Here is a 17,285-nt window from a genome sequence, read left to right on the forward strand (position 1 = left end):
CTGGGGAGAAAAAGAGTCAAATGCGCTGAGACTGCCTGACAGTATCTGCCCCTTATATTGATCCTCCTGGGGGAGGCGCACACAAACTCCACCTTTATGCTAATCTGATCCTGTCTCATTGGTCCTCGAGATCACAGGGAAAGTGCCCCGTGTGAAGGGTGGGGGCATCCTGTGTTGAGGGTATTTAGCCATCTCAGGCCCTGTTTCAGTCAGTTCCCCTGCCGTGGGTCAGCATCCTGCAGAAATGGATGTACAGACAGAACAGCTTGGTGGTGGCGTGAGCGGCGCTGTCCCAGACAGGGCAGGGAAGTCACAATGGGCTGATGTCACTGAAACTTTAGAACACCCCAGAGGCCTTCTATGAAACAGATACACAGTAATGGCAATAAATATATAGGGTTGATTGATTATGCTTCATGTGAAACCTGCACAGACACCACCACAAATGACCCTTGGCTGTTCTGAATACTGAGCTGTGCCTGGAGGTGAACAATTAAGTAACTCCCATCTGTCTCAAGTGGTCATTTCGGCCTGGTTTCAATCTCTGCTGATTATATGGCTCAGTTCTGGGCTATCTGCATTGCTGGGCAGGCAGGGCAGGTCTGTGGGGTGTCAGTGGTTGCGGTGGGGTGTATGTTGTGCAGGAAAGCAGCACCCTTCAGTTTGGGGCTGAATAAAGAGGTTTGCATAAGTTATTGTGACGTTGTTGTTAATCACATTCGATCTCCATCCCAGAATGGCCCCACCAGGGAGCAGAGCCAGGCAGGTACCCACCAGCAGCAGCACTGAGCCTGCCCCAGCAGGAGGGGTGAGAGGCAGCGCTCCGGGGACAGGACTTGGAGCCGGGAACTCTGCAGTTCTAGTCCCAGCTGCTGCACTGACTGGACAGTGACAGAAGCAGATGGAAGCAGCAGAGGAGCGTTCTGGGACTTCTTGTTTTAAGCCGGGAGCAGTGAACCCAGCCCAGTGCATTCACACTGCCTCCCTCCCCCTGGTGTCAGGGCTGCGCTAACTAACCGTCGCCCTAGCTCAGCGCTCTGAGAGTTTGGCGCAGCTCTGTGCAGTCAGAGCCCTCCTGCTCCTGTGCCTTTCACCTCAGAAATCAGCTCTTTAACGTTCCCGTTAGTCAGAGACTGAGGCTCTTCCCCTTCCTGCTGGTGCCACGTGGGGGCTTGTCACAGGCCTCGGCCCCAGCTCGCAGGCAGGCTGTTGTGCAGGATCTCAGGAGGCTGGGAGGGGTCTGAGGGTTCCCTGGGTGCAGGACACAGATGCCCCCAAGGCCCGTGGGGATGGAGAGTGGGGAAAAGTGAGCTCTGGCTGCCGGCTCCAGGAGCCTGACACTCAAGTGATCTTCTCCAGTGGGCGAGGGTCCATCCCCCATTCCCACTGCGGGGAAGTGTGTGTGTGTGTGTGTGTGTATGTCTAGACAGAGGTGTGAGGAGAAGAGAACGTGTCTGACTTTGGCAGTAGAAGTTTGGAGAACAGTGTCCAGCCTTGGACTGTTACCAGATGAGGAGCGTCCTCATTCCCGGGGGTATCAGAGAAGAGGTGAGATGAGAGAACTGACACGGAGCCAGGCACTGGGTGTGAGTCCAGTTTGTCCCTTTCACAGAAATGGGGACAAGATCCCATCGCTCTCTGAATTGTCCTTTAGAGCTCTGTGCATTGGGTGAGATTGTTCACCAGGGTTATGAGGGAGACACAGCGTTGACCCAGCCTCTGCCTAGAAGGATTTCTGGGCAGATTAAATATGATACCTGCTCCCCCACCTCTGAAATGGCCCCTCACGCTGTCACAGGACAAATACTATTAAACGTTCCCCTTTGATGACAAGAGGTTTGTGTCTCACTTCCCCGTCTGGCTGTGTCACTGTGAGCAGCGCTGCTGTCATCATCCCACACCTGACAGTAATAATCAGCCTCGTCCTGTACCTGGACTCCCGTGATGGTTAACGTGGCCGTGTTACCGGAGTTGGCCCCAGAGAATCGATCGGGGATTCCGGAGGGTCTGTTGCTATCACCATATATAACGAGTACGGGGGCGCTGCCAGGTTTCTGTTGGTACCACTGCACATTCTTGTCCCCAATGTTGTTCCCTGAGCAGGTGAGTTGAGCCTTTTGCCCTAGAGACACAGACACTGAAGGCGGCTGAGTCAGCACGTACTGGGCGAGAGAACCTGAGACAGGAAGAGAAAACATGGGGATAAAATCAATATCTGAAGAGCTAACACACCACAGGCCGTGCAGGAACCTGAGGAAGAGAAAATCCCCTGAATAAAGAGATGGAGAAAAACTCTCCCGCTTATAATACCTGAGCAGTACGTGAGCAGCGCGAGGAGCAGAGGGGCCCAGGCCATGGTGGGGAATCCAGACGAGCTCGGCTTCCTGAGGCAAACGGGTCTCTGGCTGGGACCCTCCGATTCTCTCTTAAACCCCCAGCGCTGGAGAACGGCCCCTTCATGCAAATCAGCTGCCTGCTCACTGGCTGCTGCTGCCTTTCACTCCCCAAGGGCAAGGGGACAGTCTCGCTGCATAAATCCCCTCAGACACCTATGTAGGAAAGGACTGCTTTGCTTTTCATTGGCAAAAAGAACGTCTAGCTCGTCCCAGAGGTGAGGAGCTCCCAATGGGTTTGGTCTGCTCAGAAAGTCAAGTGCAGACCCCTCTCCCTAGAAGTCTCCAAATTTATCTGCCTGGGACCTCAAAGTAAACTGTGGTTTCTTCTCATGCCCCCAGGCCACAGTTGTTTTCAGTCATGCCACCATTTTTGGTCATTGCAGGAAGAAATCCTGGCCAGTTTTGGGGTGATCATTTCTGGGGTGCTGGATGGGTGGGTGCTGTTGGAGGGGGACTGGTGTTGGGGCTGGTTACGGAGGGGGGCTGGATGGGGTGGGTGCTGCTGAGGGTGACCAGACAGCAAATGTGAAAATTTGGGACGGGGTGGGGGGTAATAGGAGCCTATATAAGAAAAAGACCCAAAAATCAGGACTGTCCCTATAAAGTCGGGACATCTGGTCATCCTAGTGCTGTTGGGTTGGGGCTGATTAGGGAGTGGGTGCTGGATGGGTGGGTGCTGTTACACGGGGAGTGGAATTGGGCTAGTTTCGGAGCGGGAGCTGGATGAGGGCAGTTGATATTCGCAGACCTTACATCAATCCCATGGTTCGCAGGACTGTCCCGATTTAACGCACAAACTCCGTATTCCACAGGGCTGGCTAGGCCTGGCTCCCCACTCTGGGAACTAGAACCTGGCCCCTAGTGAGCGGGTCACAGCCCTGCTCAGGTCTGGCCCGGCCGCCCCACGGGAATGAGGGAGAAGCTGCTGGTTCATCTTTTCTTTGTACCGTTAAGCCGTCTCATAGACTCATAGGCTCATAGACTTTAAGGTCAGAAGGGACCATTATGATCATCTAGTCTGACCTCCCGCATGATGCAGGCCACAAAAGCTGACCCACCCACTCCTGGAATAATTCTCTCCCTTGACTCAGCTGTTGAAGTCCCCAAATCATGATTTAAAGACTTCAAGTTGCAGAGAATCCTCCAGCAAGCGACCCCTGCCCAGCAAGCGACCCCTGTCCCATGCTGCGGAGGAAGGCGAAAAACCTCCAGGGCGTCTGCCAATCTACCCTGGAGGAAAATTCCTTCCCGACCCCAAATATGGCGATCAGCTGAACCCCGAGCATGCGGGCAAGATTCTTCAGCCAGACCGTCTGGAAAAAGTTCTCTGTAGTAACTTTTAATATCCCATCATTGACCATTGTTACTAATTACCAGCGATGGCACGTTATTGACCTATTGACTAATCATGTTATCCCATCAAACCATCCCCTCCATAAACTTATCAAGCTTAATCTTAAAGCCAGAGAGGTCTTTCGCCCCCACTGTTTCCCTCGGAAGGCTGTTCCAGAACTTCACCCCTCTGATGGTTAGAAACCTTCGTCTAATTTCAAGCCTAAACTTCACGACGGCCAGTTTATATCCATTTGTTCTCGTGTCCACATTAGTACTGAGCTGAAATAATTCCACTCCCTCTCTGATATTTATCCCTCTGATATATTTAAAGAGAGCAATCATATCCCCCCTCAGCCTTCTTTTGGTTAAGGTAAACAAACCGAGCTCCTCGAGTCTCCTTTCATACGACAGATTTTCCATTCCTCGGATCATCCTAGTGGCCCTTCTCTGTACCCGTTCCAGTTTGAATTCATCCTTTTTAAACATGGGAGACCAGAACTGCACACAGTACTCCAAATGAGATCTCACCAGTGCTTTGTATAATGGAACCACCACCTCCTTATCCCTACTAGAAATACCTTGCCTAATGCATCCCAAGACCGCATTAGCTTTTTTCACGGCCACGTCACATTGCCTACTCATAGCCATCCTGCGATCAACCAGGACTCCGAGGTCCTTCTCCTCTTCCGTTACTTCCAACCAATGCGCCCCCAGCTTATAACTAAAATTCTTGTTAGTCATCCCTAAATGCATAACCATCGTGCCAAGTGTGATGGCCCCATTGATTCCTGGCAGCCCTCGCACAGCGTCCTTTGTTATTCCCCAGAGTGTGAGTGTTTGTGGGCTGGAGCAGGAGGGGACTGGTGCTGGGCGCTGACAGCCCCTGACTCTGAGCGTGTGGCACACGCACCTCACCCAGCACCCAGGGCTGGTGCACACCAGCACTCACAGCCACTCCCTGCAGTGGGGTCGGCTCCCACAGATTAATATTGCCCCCTAGTGGCCAGCATCGCACTTGCCATGATCCCGTCCCTGACTCTCCAGGGCTGTAGGTAACATCGCTAGCCAGTCCCTTCCAGCTTTCACCCTCTTCCTTTAAGGATGTTCTTCTCCACACTAACCAGGCTGATCAGACCCCTCAGAGACAGCTACGGAGAGACACAAGAATTGTTTTGTTTTCCGGTAGCAAGGAAAAATGAAGCTCATCTTGGGGGTGCGGGGCTCCCAAAGTGCTGTGTCTGCTCAGACTGTTACCGTTCAGAGCACTCCCTCTAGAGCGAGGAGTCTCCAACATTCTCCACTTGGCATTGCAAACCTAGCTGGGTTTCTTGCCATGACCCTGACCCACAATGTTTATAGCTGGAAGAAACCCTGGCTGGTTTGGGGCTGTGTCCGATGGGACGGCTGCTGGCTGTTTAGGTGTCACTGGGAGATGTGGTTGCTGCAGACTGATGGCTTGTGGAGTGAGTGGCTGCTGCCTGGGCCCTGGAGTTGTGCTTGATTGGTGCTGGGCCTGACCGGGATGGTGCTGCTTGGTAGCTGTGGGGGGCTATTGGAGCATGCTGCTAGGTGAGGCTCTGCTGGGAAGAGTGGAGCTGAGACCCTTCTGCTCTGCACACTCCTGGAGGGGAGCCCCACTGAAAGACAGCGAGGAACCAGCTAATGACCACTGTGAACAATGGGGGCGGTGGGGATCAAGGCATCTGGCTCCTGACTGCTCCCCTTTTAGTGGTACTTCCCTGCAGCAGGACAATGTGGGCAGGGCGAGGGGAACGCTTGCCTCCCCGCTCCCCCCGTGTTATAGCAGCCACTGGGTTTTGGTGACCCTCACAGCACACCAAGCAAGACTGCCAGTCGGTGAACCCCTGCCCCAGAGACCAGGGAGCAGAGATGGGGTGGCTGGGAAGTTGGAATCCAAACAGTGTTCTCTAGGGTCCTTTGTCCAGATCATGTGAGCGCTGTTGGGGAATAAAAAGCCCCAAAGCCCAGAGATCTCTCTAGGCCAGCAGTGTGTAGCCTGACTCCCGTGACACTGCCCTAATACAGACTCTGAGCTCCAGTACTGTGAAGGTGAAGATCACCCCCTGGTGGTCAGTGCTGCTGTTACTAAGATTATTCTGACCGGGGTTTCACAAAAGCTAGAGACCCTCCATGCTGAGCGCATCACAAAAAAGCGGCCCCTATTCACTGTCTCTCACAGCTGCAGGAACATCACGTACAGTTGTTTCCAGCATTCATGTTGTTCCTTTTCAGGGTGGTGTTCTCTGTGCTGGCTGCACGGATCACATCATCAGCCTGGTCACATCTTTGGAAGGGATTACCCAGGGATTTCAGAAATTGCACCTGCCTAGATGAAGACGAATGCAATCCAATCTAGGGAAGTCACCTCCTCCTAGCTGGTTTGCTATTGTTGCCTCTTCCCGTGACACTAATGTTCTGTTCTGACCCCGGGGCGCCCGGCGTAAGAGGTAGCGGGTGCTGGGGCTGTGCAGGCCAGCTCTCCAGTGGAGGGTCGAGCAGTGACGTGAACTCCGGGTTTTAGGGTTGCCAATTTTGGTTTGGGTGTATTCCTGGAGGTTTCATCACATGATATAATCCTTATTAAAGATTAATCTTTAGTTCCTGGAGGATTAGCAGCCCTACCAGGTACGTTCTCAGTGGAATTTCTGTCATTCCCACGTACATCAGTCAGAATGTCATTCCTGGGTAGGCTGATGCTTCCCTGTGAATATTTAAGCAAACAGCCCTGCTCCATCACCTGGCCCATGGGTGTGTCTTACATTGGAAATCTCAGGATCTCCCTTCTGCCTCTTTGCTGCAGGCCCTTGGCAAGATCTCTGGGGCCCTGAATAGGGATGTCTCAAGAGGGTGTAACCAGAGTGGCAGCTTCCTCTGCCCGTGCAGAGGCTGCAGGGGCTGGAAACCCTTAGTCAGTAGAGAGTTCCTGTCCTGCACAAGGAAATGGAGGAGAGAGACTGGACTGAGCAGTTCACATGGTCCATGGAGTGAGTTGGGACAAGTTGTCGTCCCCTCTTCCCCAAGTAAAGAGAGAGAATGTGGAGGGGGAAGGGCAGAGCTCTTAGAATTCACCAATTTATTACAAAATTCTCTGAGAGTGTCAACAAGCACGTGGACAAGGGTGATCCAGTGGATATAATGTACTTGGACTTTCTGAAAGCCTTTGATAAGTTCTTACCCGAAAGGCTATTAAACAAAGTAAGCCATGGGATTGCGTGGATCAGTAACTGTTTAAAAGATAGGAAACAAAGAGTAGGAAAAAATGGTCAGTTTTCAGAGTGCGCAGAGGCAAATATCATACGCCCCTGTTAGATTGATGAAAACAGCGCCTGTTTTCAAGTTTCTGTGGAAGCCATTTTCAACAAATGTGGTCAGCGTGAGTACTTGGTCGCATGTGCTATGGCTCGGAGAAAGCCGGCTTCGCCAGGGCCCAAAATTCTCTCCACATCAGGTAATATGCGCTGTAGGACCAAGCACTCCAGTGCCTTGGTGCACACCACTAATAAGGATATGGGACGATAGCTTGATGCTTGACTTGGGTCCTTTCCAGGCTTTAGGAGGCCAATGTTTTTGTGGTGCACCATATCTTCGGTAGCCTCCCTTCACTGATGACCCTGGTGATGAATTTTACAAGCCAAAGCTGTGTATGGGGGCCAAGATTTTTCAGGAATTCTGGAGATATGGTGTCATAGCCTGCAGCTGTTCCACACTTGATGCTACAAATGTCTGTTCCAGCTGTGCTACAGTGAATAGTTCTGGACAGCTTCCGATCTGGTTTACACATTTATACATACGCCATTCATTCCACACTTGTCTTCGCACCTGTTTCTCCAAAGGTGCTCTGGCCACTTTCAGTAGGTGTCCGGCTACCTGGTTGGGTGTCACTGAGGGTCGGCAGAGTGAAGGTGGCTACTGTGCTGCTCCAAGGCGTCGGCGCTGACTCCAACACTTACGGCTGGAGCGGATAAAGCTCATCCTCTCGGTCATCTCCTCCCATCTGGCTCGGGAAGCAGGGTCCAAGAATTCGATCAGATGGTCTGCGACGTCTGGGTCACCAGATGCTTCCTACTGCTTGAGCAAGGCAGCGCTTTCCTCGTCGAGACCGGGGATGTAGACCGGGCAGCAACCGCGTGGGATGGCTCTGCAGACTGCTTTGTAGATAGCACCACAGAAGTGACAGTAGGTCTCATTTACCAAGAGATGCTGGGCTGGCGTTGTCACCACACTCTTCTCCAGCGCTTCCCGGTGTTTTACCCAGTCGGCCTTTTGGAAGTTCCACCGCTTCTGTTTGGAACTCTTGACACCTGGGAGCTGTATACCAATATGGATCAGGTATAAAGAGGAGCATCAAAAATGGTTCGAGATATGGATCAGCTTCCATCTGAGAAGAGATTAAAAAGACTGGGAGTGTTCATCTTGGAAAAGAGATGGGGGATATGATATAGGTCCATAAAATCATGACTGGTGTGGAGAAAGTCAGTAAGGAAGCGTTATTTACCCTGTCCCATAACAATAGAACCAGGGGTCACCCAATGAAATTCATAGGCAGCGGGTTTAAAAGAAACCTAAGCGACTACTTCTCTACACAATGCACAGTCAACCTGTGGAATTCATTGCCAGGGGATGATGTGAAGGCCAAAACTGTAACTGGGTTTGGAAGAAGAACTAGGTATGTTCATGGAGGATAGGTCCATCAATGGCTGTTAGTCAAGATGTTCATGGATGCAACCCCAATCGCTGGGTCTCCCTAAATCTCTTACTGCCAGATGCTAACACGGGACGAGAGGGGATGGATCACACAGTAATTGCTTTGTTCTGTTCATTCCGTCTGATGCTTATGGCACCGGCCACTGTCGGAAGACAGGATACTGGGATAGATGGACCATTGGTCTGACCCAGTCTGGCCGTTCTTATGTTCTTAGCGGTGTCCACCTGGACCCCAGCAGAGAGCGTGTGATGAGAGAACAGGGAAGACTAGGGAAGCTCTGGGCAACTGCTGAGAGTGGGGAAATGACCTTCACTGTGAAGAAGAACTGTTGTGTGATGCGTTACAGGCAAAAACCAAACACTGCAGCTTGTGTGTTTTTGTTCCCACCACCACAGAACCTGGCTGGGGGAGGGGAGGGAGGAATTTGTCTCACTTTCCCATCTGACTGAGTCACTGTAACAGGCACCGCTGTGCCCCACAGCACAGTAATAATCAGCCTCATCCTCTGCGAGGACCCCGGAGATGGTTAAATAGCAGGTGTTACTGGATGTGTCTTCAGTTCAGATCAGATCGAATCTGAAATGTTTTACATTTTGGAGTGTTGTAAAAGTCCAATTTGGAACGATTCCAGAGCCAGGAGTTGAACGGGGGCTGCCCATGGTCTAAGTGAGCCCCCTCCCCACCGGGTAAACTAAGCATAGGGGGGAGTGTCAGGAACAGTAAGAGCAGCACCAGCCAAACCTCTGGCCAGTTTGTGACTGGCCAAAACCAGCCAGGTCCAATTTGTGTGTCACTTCGGTTGGACGGAAATTGCACCTTTTGCTGAATAAATTATTTGTCTGAAACGTTTGGAGCAGCTCTAGTTACGCAGAACTCACTTTGCCTTTCGATGCCCCAGGCTGCACCCAGTGGGGACTTTCAGCAAACCCTCTTTCGGGGGTGAGATCCCCCCCGAAGCGTTCGATCCCTGCTCTGCACAACTGCAGTACAGCAGGAGCACATCGACAACCCTCTGGACACTTGGTAACTGCATCACTGCCGTGCTCACCCCACTCCCCTGAGGAATCGATTCAGAAGAAGAGCAGCTGGTGGGCTACTGAGTAACCTGGCCACCTCCTGAGAGGCAGGGGTGTGGCACCTCCCCCTTTCCTCAGCACCCCCTGGGGTTCTCAGTAGCAATGGCTGCTTGGCTGGGGCAGGAGCCACCCCCACGAGAGCTGTCTGCTGGGGGACTTTCCAGTGCTCAGAAAGGGTCCCTCAACTCACTGGAGCGCAGAGCCTGGAACCTGTGCCAGGGGAGGGAGGACTCAGCCCTTTCCCACCCCAGGGGTTACTATGGAGACAAACTGTGAGCCCAGGGTGCCGAGAAAGGTTTGTGGGCAGACAAAATAAGAAGCCTCCATTCCCAGCTCGGAAATGGCCCCTCACGCTGTCACAGAAAGAATGAGAATAAATGATCCTCTGTGTCAACGGGCAGTTTTTGTCTCACTTCCCCATCTGGCTGTGTCACTGTGAGTAGTGTTACTGTCTTTGTGCCACCGCTCACAGTAATAATCAGCCTCGTCCTGTGCCTGGACTCCAGTGATGGTTAACGTGGCCGTGTTACCGGAGCTCGTCCCAGAGAATCGCTCAGGGATTCCAGAGGGTCTCTCACTATCCTTATATATAACGAGTACGGGGGCACGGCCAGGTTTCTGCTGGTACCAGTACACATACTGTTTGTCAATCTTTTCTCCTGTGCAGGTGAGTTGAGCATTTTGCCCTAGAGACACAGACACTGCCGGTGGCTGGGTCAGCACGTACTGGGAGAGAGAACCTGCAAGAGGAGGTGAAAACATGGGGATAAAATCATGATGATTAAAGCTCTCAGCCAGCAGCCTGGGGAACCAATGGGAGAAATGGCTCTAAAATCAAAGACCCCTTTTAATTGAAAGACTGAGATAAGCCCCCCACCCCCAGACTCGTCTCACCTGAGCAGTACGTGAGCAGCGTGAGGAGCAGAGGGGCCCAGGCCATGGTGGGGAATCCAGACGAGCTCGGCTTCCTGAGGGAAACGGGTCTGTGGCTGGGACCCTCCGATTCTCTCTTAAACCCCCAGAGCTAGAGAACGGCCCCTTCATGCAAATCTGCTCCCTGCTCACTGGCTGCTACTGGCACCTCCCTCCCCTCAGAGACAGCTACTGACAGACCCTTGTTTTCTGGTTGCAAGGAAAATAAAACTTATCTAGGGGGTGAGGGGCTCCCAAAGTGCTGTGTCCGCTCAGACTGTTACCGTTCAGAGCACCCCCCTGGAGCGAGGCGTCTCCAATATTCCCCACTCGGCATTGCAAACCTAGCTGGGTTTCGTGTCATGACCCTGACCCACAATTTTTGTGGCTGCAAGAAACCCTGGCTGGTTTGCGGCTGTGTGTCCGATGGGACGGCTGCTGGCTGTTTAGGTGTCACTGGGAGATGTGGCTGCTGCAGACTGGTGGCTTGTGGAGTGAGTGGCTGCTGCCTGGGCTCTGGAGTTGTGCTTGATTGGGGCTGGGACTGACCGGGATGGTGCTGCTTGGTAGCTGTGGGGGGCTATTGGAGCATGCAGCTAGGTGAGGCACTGCTGGGAAGGGTGGGACTGAAACCCTTTTGGTCTGCACACTCCTGGAGGGGAGCCCCACTGAAAGACAGTGAGGAATCAGCTAATGACCACTGTGAACAATGGGGGCCGTGGGGATCTAGTCAGCTGGCTCCTGACTGCTCCCCTTTTAGTGGTACTTCCCTGCAGCAGGTCAGTGTGGGTTGGGCGAGGGGAACACTTGCCCCCTCTGGGTTACAGCAGCCCCTGGGTTTTGGGGATCTTCCCAGCACTCCAAGCAAGACTGCCTGTCGGAGAACACTGCCCTAGTACAGACTCTGAGCTCCAGTATTGCGAGGGTGAAGAGCACCCCCTGGTGGTCAGTGCTGCTGTTACTAAGTTTATACTGACCAGGGTTTCACAAAAGCTGGAGACGCTCCAAGCTGAATTCATCACAAAGCAGACCCCTACACACTGTCTCTCACAGCTGCGGGAACATCACGTACAGTTGTTTCCAGCATTCATGTTGTTCCTTTTCAGGGTGTTCTTCTCTGTGCTGGCTGCACTGATCACGTCATCAGCCTAGTCACATCTTTGGAAGGGATTACCCAGGGATTTCAGAAGTTGCACCTGCCTAGATTAAGACTAAAGCGACCCAATCTAGGGAAGTCACCTTGTCCTAGCTGGTTTGCTATTGTTGCCTCTTCCCGTGACACTAATGTTCTGTTCTGACTCAGAGGCAGCCGGTGTGAGCGGTAGCGGATGCTGGGGCCGTGCAGGCCAGGTCTCCAGTGGAGGGTCGAGCAGTGACGTGCACTGTGAATTTTAGGGTTGCCGATTTTGGTTGGCCGTATTCCTGGAGGTTTCATCGCATGATATAATCTTTAATTAAAGATTAATCTTTAGTTTCTAGAGACTCCAGGACAATCCTGGAGTGTTAGCAGCCCTACCAGGTACGTTCTGAGTGGAATTTCTGTCATTCCCACGTACATCAGTCAGAATGTCATTCCTGGGTAGGCTGATGCTTCCCTGTAAATATTTAAGCAAACAGCCCTGCTCCATCACCTGGCCATGGGCGTGTCTTACATTGGAAATCTCAGGATCTCCCTTCCCCCTCTTGGAGGCAGGCCCTTGGCAAGATCTCTGGGGCCATGAATAGGGATGTCTCAGGAGGGTGTAACCAGAGTGGCAGCTTCCTTCCCTGAGGCTGCAGGGGCTGGAAACCCTTAGTCAGTAGAGAGTTCCCGTCCTGCACAAGGAAATGGAGGAGAGAGACTGGACTGAGCAGTTCACATGGTCCATGGAGTGAGCTGGGACAAGTTGTTGTCCCCTCTTCCCCACGTAAAGAGAGAGAATGTGGCGGGGGAAGGGGAGAGCTCTTAGAATTCACCAATCTATTACAATTCTCTGAGAGTGTCAACAAGCACATGGACAAGGGTGATCCAGTGGATATAATGTAGTTGGACTTTCTGAAAGCTTTTGATGTGGTCTCACCGCAAAGTCTCTTAAGCAAAGAAAGTCACGGGATAAGAGGGAAGGTCCTTGCATGGATCAGTAACTGCTTACAAGATAGGAAACAAAGAGTAGGAAAAAATGGTCAGTTTTCAGAGTGGAGCGAGGCAAATAGCGGAGTCCATAAGGATCTGGGTAGGACCAGTGCTGTTTAACATATTCATAATTGGTCTGGAAAAGGGATAATCAGTGAGGTGTCAAAGTTTGCAGATGATACAAAACTACTCAGGATAATTTAGTCCAAAGCTGATTGTGAACAGTTACAAAGGGCTCTCAGAAAACTGGGTGACTGGGCAACAGAAATGGCAGATGAAATTCAATGTTGATCAATGCAAAGTAATACCCTTTGGAAAACATAATCCCAACTCTACAGACAAAATGATGGGGGGTCACCATTAGCTGTTATGACTCAAGAGAGAGCTCTTGGAGTCATTGTGGATAGTTCTCTGAAAACATCTGCTCAATGTGCAGCTGCAGTCAAAAAGGCTAACGGTGTTCCGAATCATAAGGAAAGGGATAGATAATAGACTGAAAATGTCACAGTGACACTATATAAATCCATGGTATGCCCACACCTTGAATATTGTGTGCACTTCTGGTCACCCCATCTAAGAAAGACGTATTAGAATTGGAAAAGAATTGTTTAACATGTGCACAGTAGTCTAGCCAAGCGATGGCATCGTCAGTGGCATGATGCAGTTCTTCTAGGTCACCGCTGAACCTAGTCAGCAGCACTCGTCAACAATATGTGTCATAGTCTGAGTTGTGCTGCAACTGCACAAAGGGCTGTGATGAAGGCCCGGTCTGGAACCTGTTCAACAGGGACCATTTGCGACGGGGCAGGTCAAAACCAGGCAGGTAGATTGTGGGGTCGGTGACGAGGGGCTGGTTGGGGATTATAACAGATCCATTCCTCTCGCCAGAGTGTTTCCACCCTAACATCCTGGCATGGTGGATGAGACCATAATGGGCGACATGACGGCAAACGTGCAGCTGGTGTTTTAAAAAGGTCATTGTGCAGTGGCAGGCTAGAGTTGGCACGTACTTGCTTCAGTAACTTGCCAGTGGCAACCTCTGGTCTGATATGAGGAGGAGCGATATTGCTCAGAACTGGAAGCCATGGGAGTGGGGTTCGATGCAGGGTGCTGGAGATGATGTGTATGGCCGAATTTACCTGCGTATCCACTGGTTTGGTATGTGACAATCGACTCCAAACTGGTGTGCAGGACTTCGCCACCGAATACGCGGTTGCAAGAGCTGACGTCCGCAGAGCTAGAGCATGAGCACCCGATGACGAACCTGCCAGTTTGCTAAGAAGATTGTTGCGCGTCTTAACTTTAGCTGCTGGTTTCTTCAGGTGGGCATGGTAACTCAGTGTGCGGTCTAAGATCACACCTAGGTAGACCAGTTCTACTTCATGCTTCACCTTCTGACCATTCAGATAAACATGCAGTTCTCGGGTTGCACTAGCGTGATGAAGATGGAACAAACTGGAGATTGTTTTTATGATTCTTGGCTGGAGGCGCCAAGTCTTACAGTAGTCAGCTAACTTTGTCGTGTCCTGGTTTAAGATAGCATCAAGCTCGTGAAACATCCAGGCCTGGGTACTGCAACAGATGTCGTCTGTGTAAATGAACTTTTGTGACTCCGTTGTTGGCAGGTCATTGATGTAAAGGTTGAACAGGGTTGGAGAAATCAGAGAGCCCTGGGGTACCCATTGCTCTGTCATCTCCCAGAACTCGTCTTCTCCCCCATATGGACTCTAACTGCCTATTGCAGAGGAACAGTTCAACGACGTCTGTGATCCAAGGTAGCAGGACCTGTGATATCTTCACGGGCAGGCCAGTGTGCTGTACTGTATTGTAGGCCGCTGTTAGATTGATGAAAACAGCGCCTGTTTTCAAGTTTCTCTGGAAGCCATTTTCAGCAGATGTGGTCAACAGGAAGACTTGGTCGCATGTGCGACAGCCTCGGTGAAAGCTAGCTTGGTCAGGGCTCAAAATTCTCTCCACGTTGGGTAATATGCGCTGTAGGACCAAGCGCTCCAGTGCCTTGAAGCACACCGACAGTAACCATATGGGACAATAGCTTGATGATTGACTTGGGTCCTTTCCAGGCTTTAAGAGGCCAATGACTTTTGCGGTGTGCCATCTCTTTGATAGCTTCCCTTCACTGATGACCCTGGTGACAAATTTCACAAGCCAAAGCTGTGCATTGGGGCCAAGGTTTTTCAGGAATTCTGGAGATATGGTGTCATAGCCCGCAGCTGTTCCACACTTGATGTTACCCAGTGTCTGTTCCAGCTCTGTTACAGTGAATGGTTCTGGGCAGCTTCTGGACACAGACTGGCTAACCTAGTGAGGAGGGCTTTAAACTAGGTTCGATGGGGACAGGTGAGCAAAGCCCACAGGTAAGTGGGGAACATGGAGATCTGGGAGATGGGTCGGAAATAGGAGGGAGTGTGGGCTATGATGGCAGAGAGAAAGGAGGGTCAGGGCAAAACTGGGAGGCAAGATCAAATCAGTATCTTAGAGGCCTATATACAAATGTGAGAAGTATGGGTAATAAGTAGGAAGAACTGGAAATGCTAATAAATAAATACAACTATGACATTGTTGGCATCACCGAAACTTGGTGGGATAATACACATGATTGGAATGTTGGTATGGATGGGTACAGCTTGCTCAAGAAGGATAGACAGGGGGAAAAGGGAGGAGGTGTTGCCTTATATATTAAAAATGTACACACTTGGGCTGAGGTGGAAATGGACATAGGAGACGGAAGTGTTGAGAGTCTCTGGGTTAGGCTAAAAGGGGTAAAAAAACAAGGGTGATGTCATGCTAGGAGTTTACTACAGGCCACCTACCCAGATGGAAGAGGTGGATGAGGCTTTTTTTAAACAACTAACAAAATCATCCAAAGCCCAAGATTTGGTGGTGATGGGAGACTTCAACTATCCGGATATATGTTGGGAAAATAACACAGCGGGGCACAGACTATCCAATAAGTTCTTGGACTGCATTGCAAACAACTTTTTATTTCAGAAGGTTGAAAAAGCTACGAGGGGGGAAGCTGTTCTAGACTTGATTTTAACAAATAGGGAGGAACTCATTGAGAATTTGAAAATGGAAGGCAGCCTGGGTGAAAGTGATCATGAAGTCTTAGAATTTGCAATTCTAAGGAAGGGTAGAAGGGAGTACAGCAAAATAGAGATAATGGATTTCAGGAAGGCGGATTTTGGGAAGCTCAGAGAGCTGATAGATAAGGTTCCATGGGAATCAAGACTGAGGGGAAAAACAACTGAGGAGAGTTGGCAGTTTTTCAAAGAGACACTATTAAGGGCCCAAAAACAAGCTATTCCCCGGGTAGGAAAGATAGAAAATGTGGTAAAAGACCAGCTTGCCTTAACCACGGGATCTTGGATGATCTACAAAATAAAAAGGAGTCATATAAAAAATGGAAACTAGGAAGATTACAAAGGATGAATATAGGCAAACAACACAGGAATGCAGGGGCAAGATTAGAAAGGCAAAGCCACAAAATGAGCTCAAACTAGCTGCAGGAATAAAGGGAAACAAGATTTTTTATCAATACATTAGAAGCAAGAGGAAGACCAAGGACGGGGTAGGCCCACTGCTCATTGAGGAGTGAGAAACAGTAACAGGAAACTTGGAAATGGCAGAGATGCTTAATGACTTCTTTGTTTCGGTCTTCACCGAGAAGTCTGAAGGAATGCCTAACATAGTGAATGCTAATGGGAAGGGGGTAGGATTAGAAGAGAAAATAAAAAAAGAACAAGTTAAAAATCACTTAGAAAAGTTAGATGCCTGCAAGTCACCAGGGCCTGATGAAATGCATCCTAGAATACTCAAGTAGCTAATAGAGGAGGTATCTGAGCCTCTAGCTATTATCTTTGGAAAATCATGGGAGACGGGAGAGATTCCAGAAGACTGGAAAAGGGCAAATATACTGCCCATCTATAAAAAGGGAAATAAAAACAACCCAGGAAACTACAGACCAGTTAATTTAACTTCTGTGCCAGGGAAGATAATGGAGCAAGTAATTAAGGAAATCATCTGTAAACACTTGGAAGGTGGTAAGGTGATAGGAAATAGCCAGCATGGATTTGTAAAGAACAAATCATGTCAAACCAATCTGATAGCTTTCTTTGCTAGGATAAGGAGTCTTGTGGATAAGGGAGAAGCGGTGGATGAGGTATACCTAGACTTTAGTAAGGCATTTGATACAGTCTCGCATGATATTCTTATCGATAAACTAGGCAAATACAATTTAGATGGGGCTACTATAAGGTGGGTGCATAACTGGCTGGATAACTGTACTCAGAGAGTTGTTATTAATGGTTCCCAATCCTGCTGGAAAGGCATAACGAGTGGGGTACCGCAAGGGTCTGTTTTGGGACCGGCGCTGTTCAATATCTTCATCAACTACTTAGATATTGGCATAGAAAGTACGCTTATTAAGTTTGCGGATGATACCAAACTGGGAGGGATTGCAACTGCTTTGGAGGATAGAGTCATAATTCAAAATGATCTGGACAAATTAGAGAAATGGGCTGAGGTAAACAGGATGAAGTTTAATAAAGACAAATGCAAAGTGCTCCACTTAGGAAGGAACAATCAGTTTCACACATACAGAATGGGAAGAGACTGTCTAGGAAGGAGTACGGCAGAAAGGGATCTAGGGGTTATAGTGGACCACAAGCTAAATATGAGTCAACAGTGTGATGCTGTTGCAAAAAAAG

General features: G+C 50.2%; 1 gene segment (V, D, J or C); it reads right to left on the reverse strand.

The window, feature by feature from the left end:
- Positions 1-1,126: 1,126 nt before the first annotated feature.
- Positions 1,127-17,285, reverse strand: part of LOC117888224 — an 18,748-nt gene continuing 2,589 nt past the window's right edge. Inside the window, 2 exon segments of the V gene segment in view lie at positions 1,127-1,251; positions 1,850-2,176. Of these exon segments, the coding sequence occupies positions 1,127-1,251; positions 1,850-2,176 (452 nt within the window).

Source organism: Trachemys scripta, chromosome 15 (assembly GCF_013100865.1).
Source record: "Trachemys scripta elegans isolate TJP31775 chromosome 15, CAS_Tse_1.0, whole genome shotgun sequence".
Classification (NCBI taxonomy): domain Eukaryota; kingdom Metazoa; phylum Chordata; order Testudines; family Emydidae; genus Trachemys; species Trachemys scripta.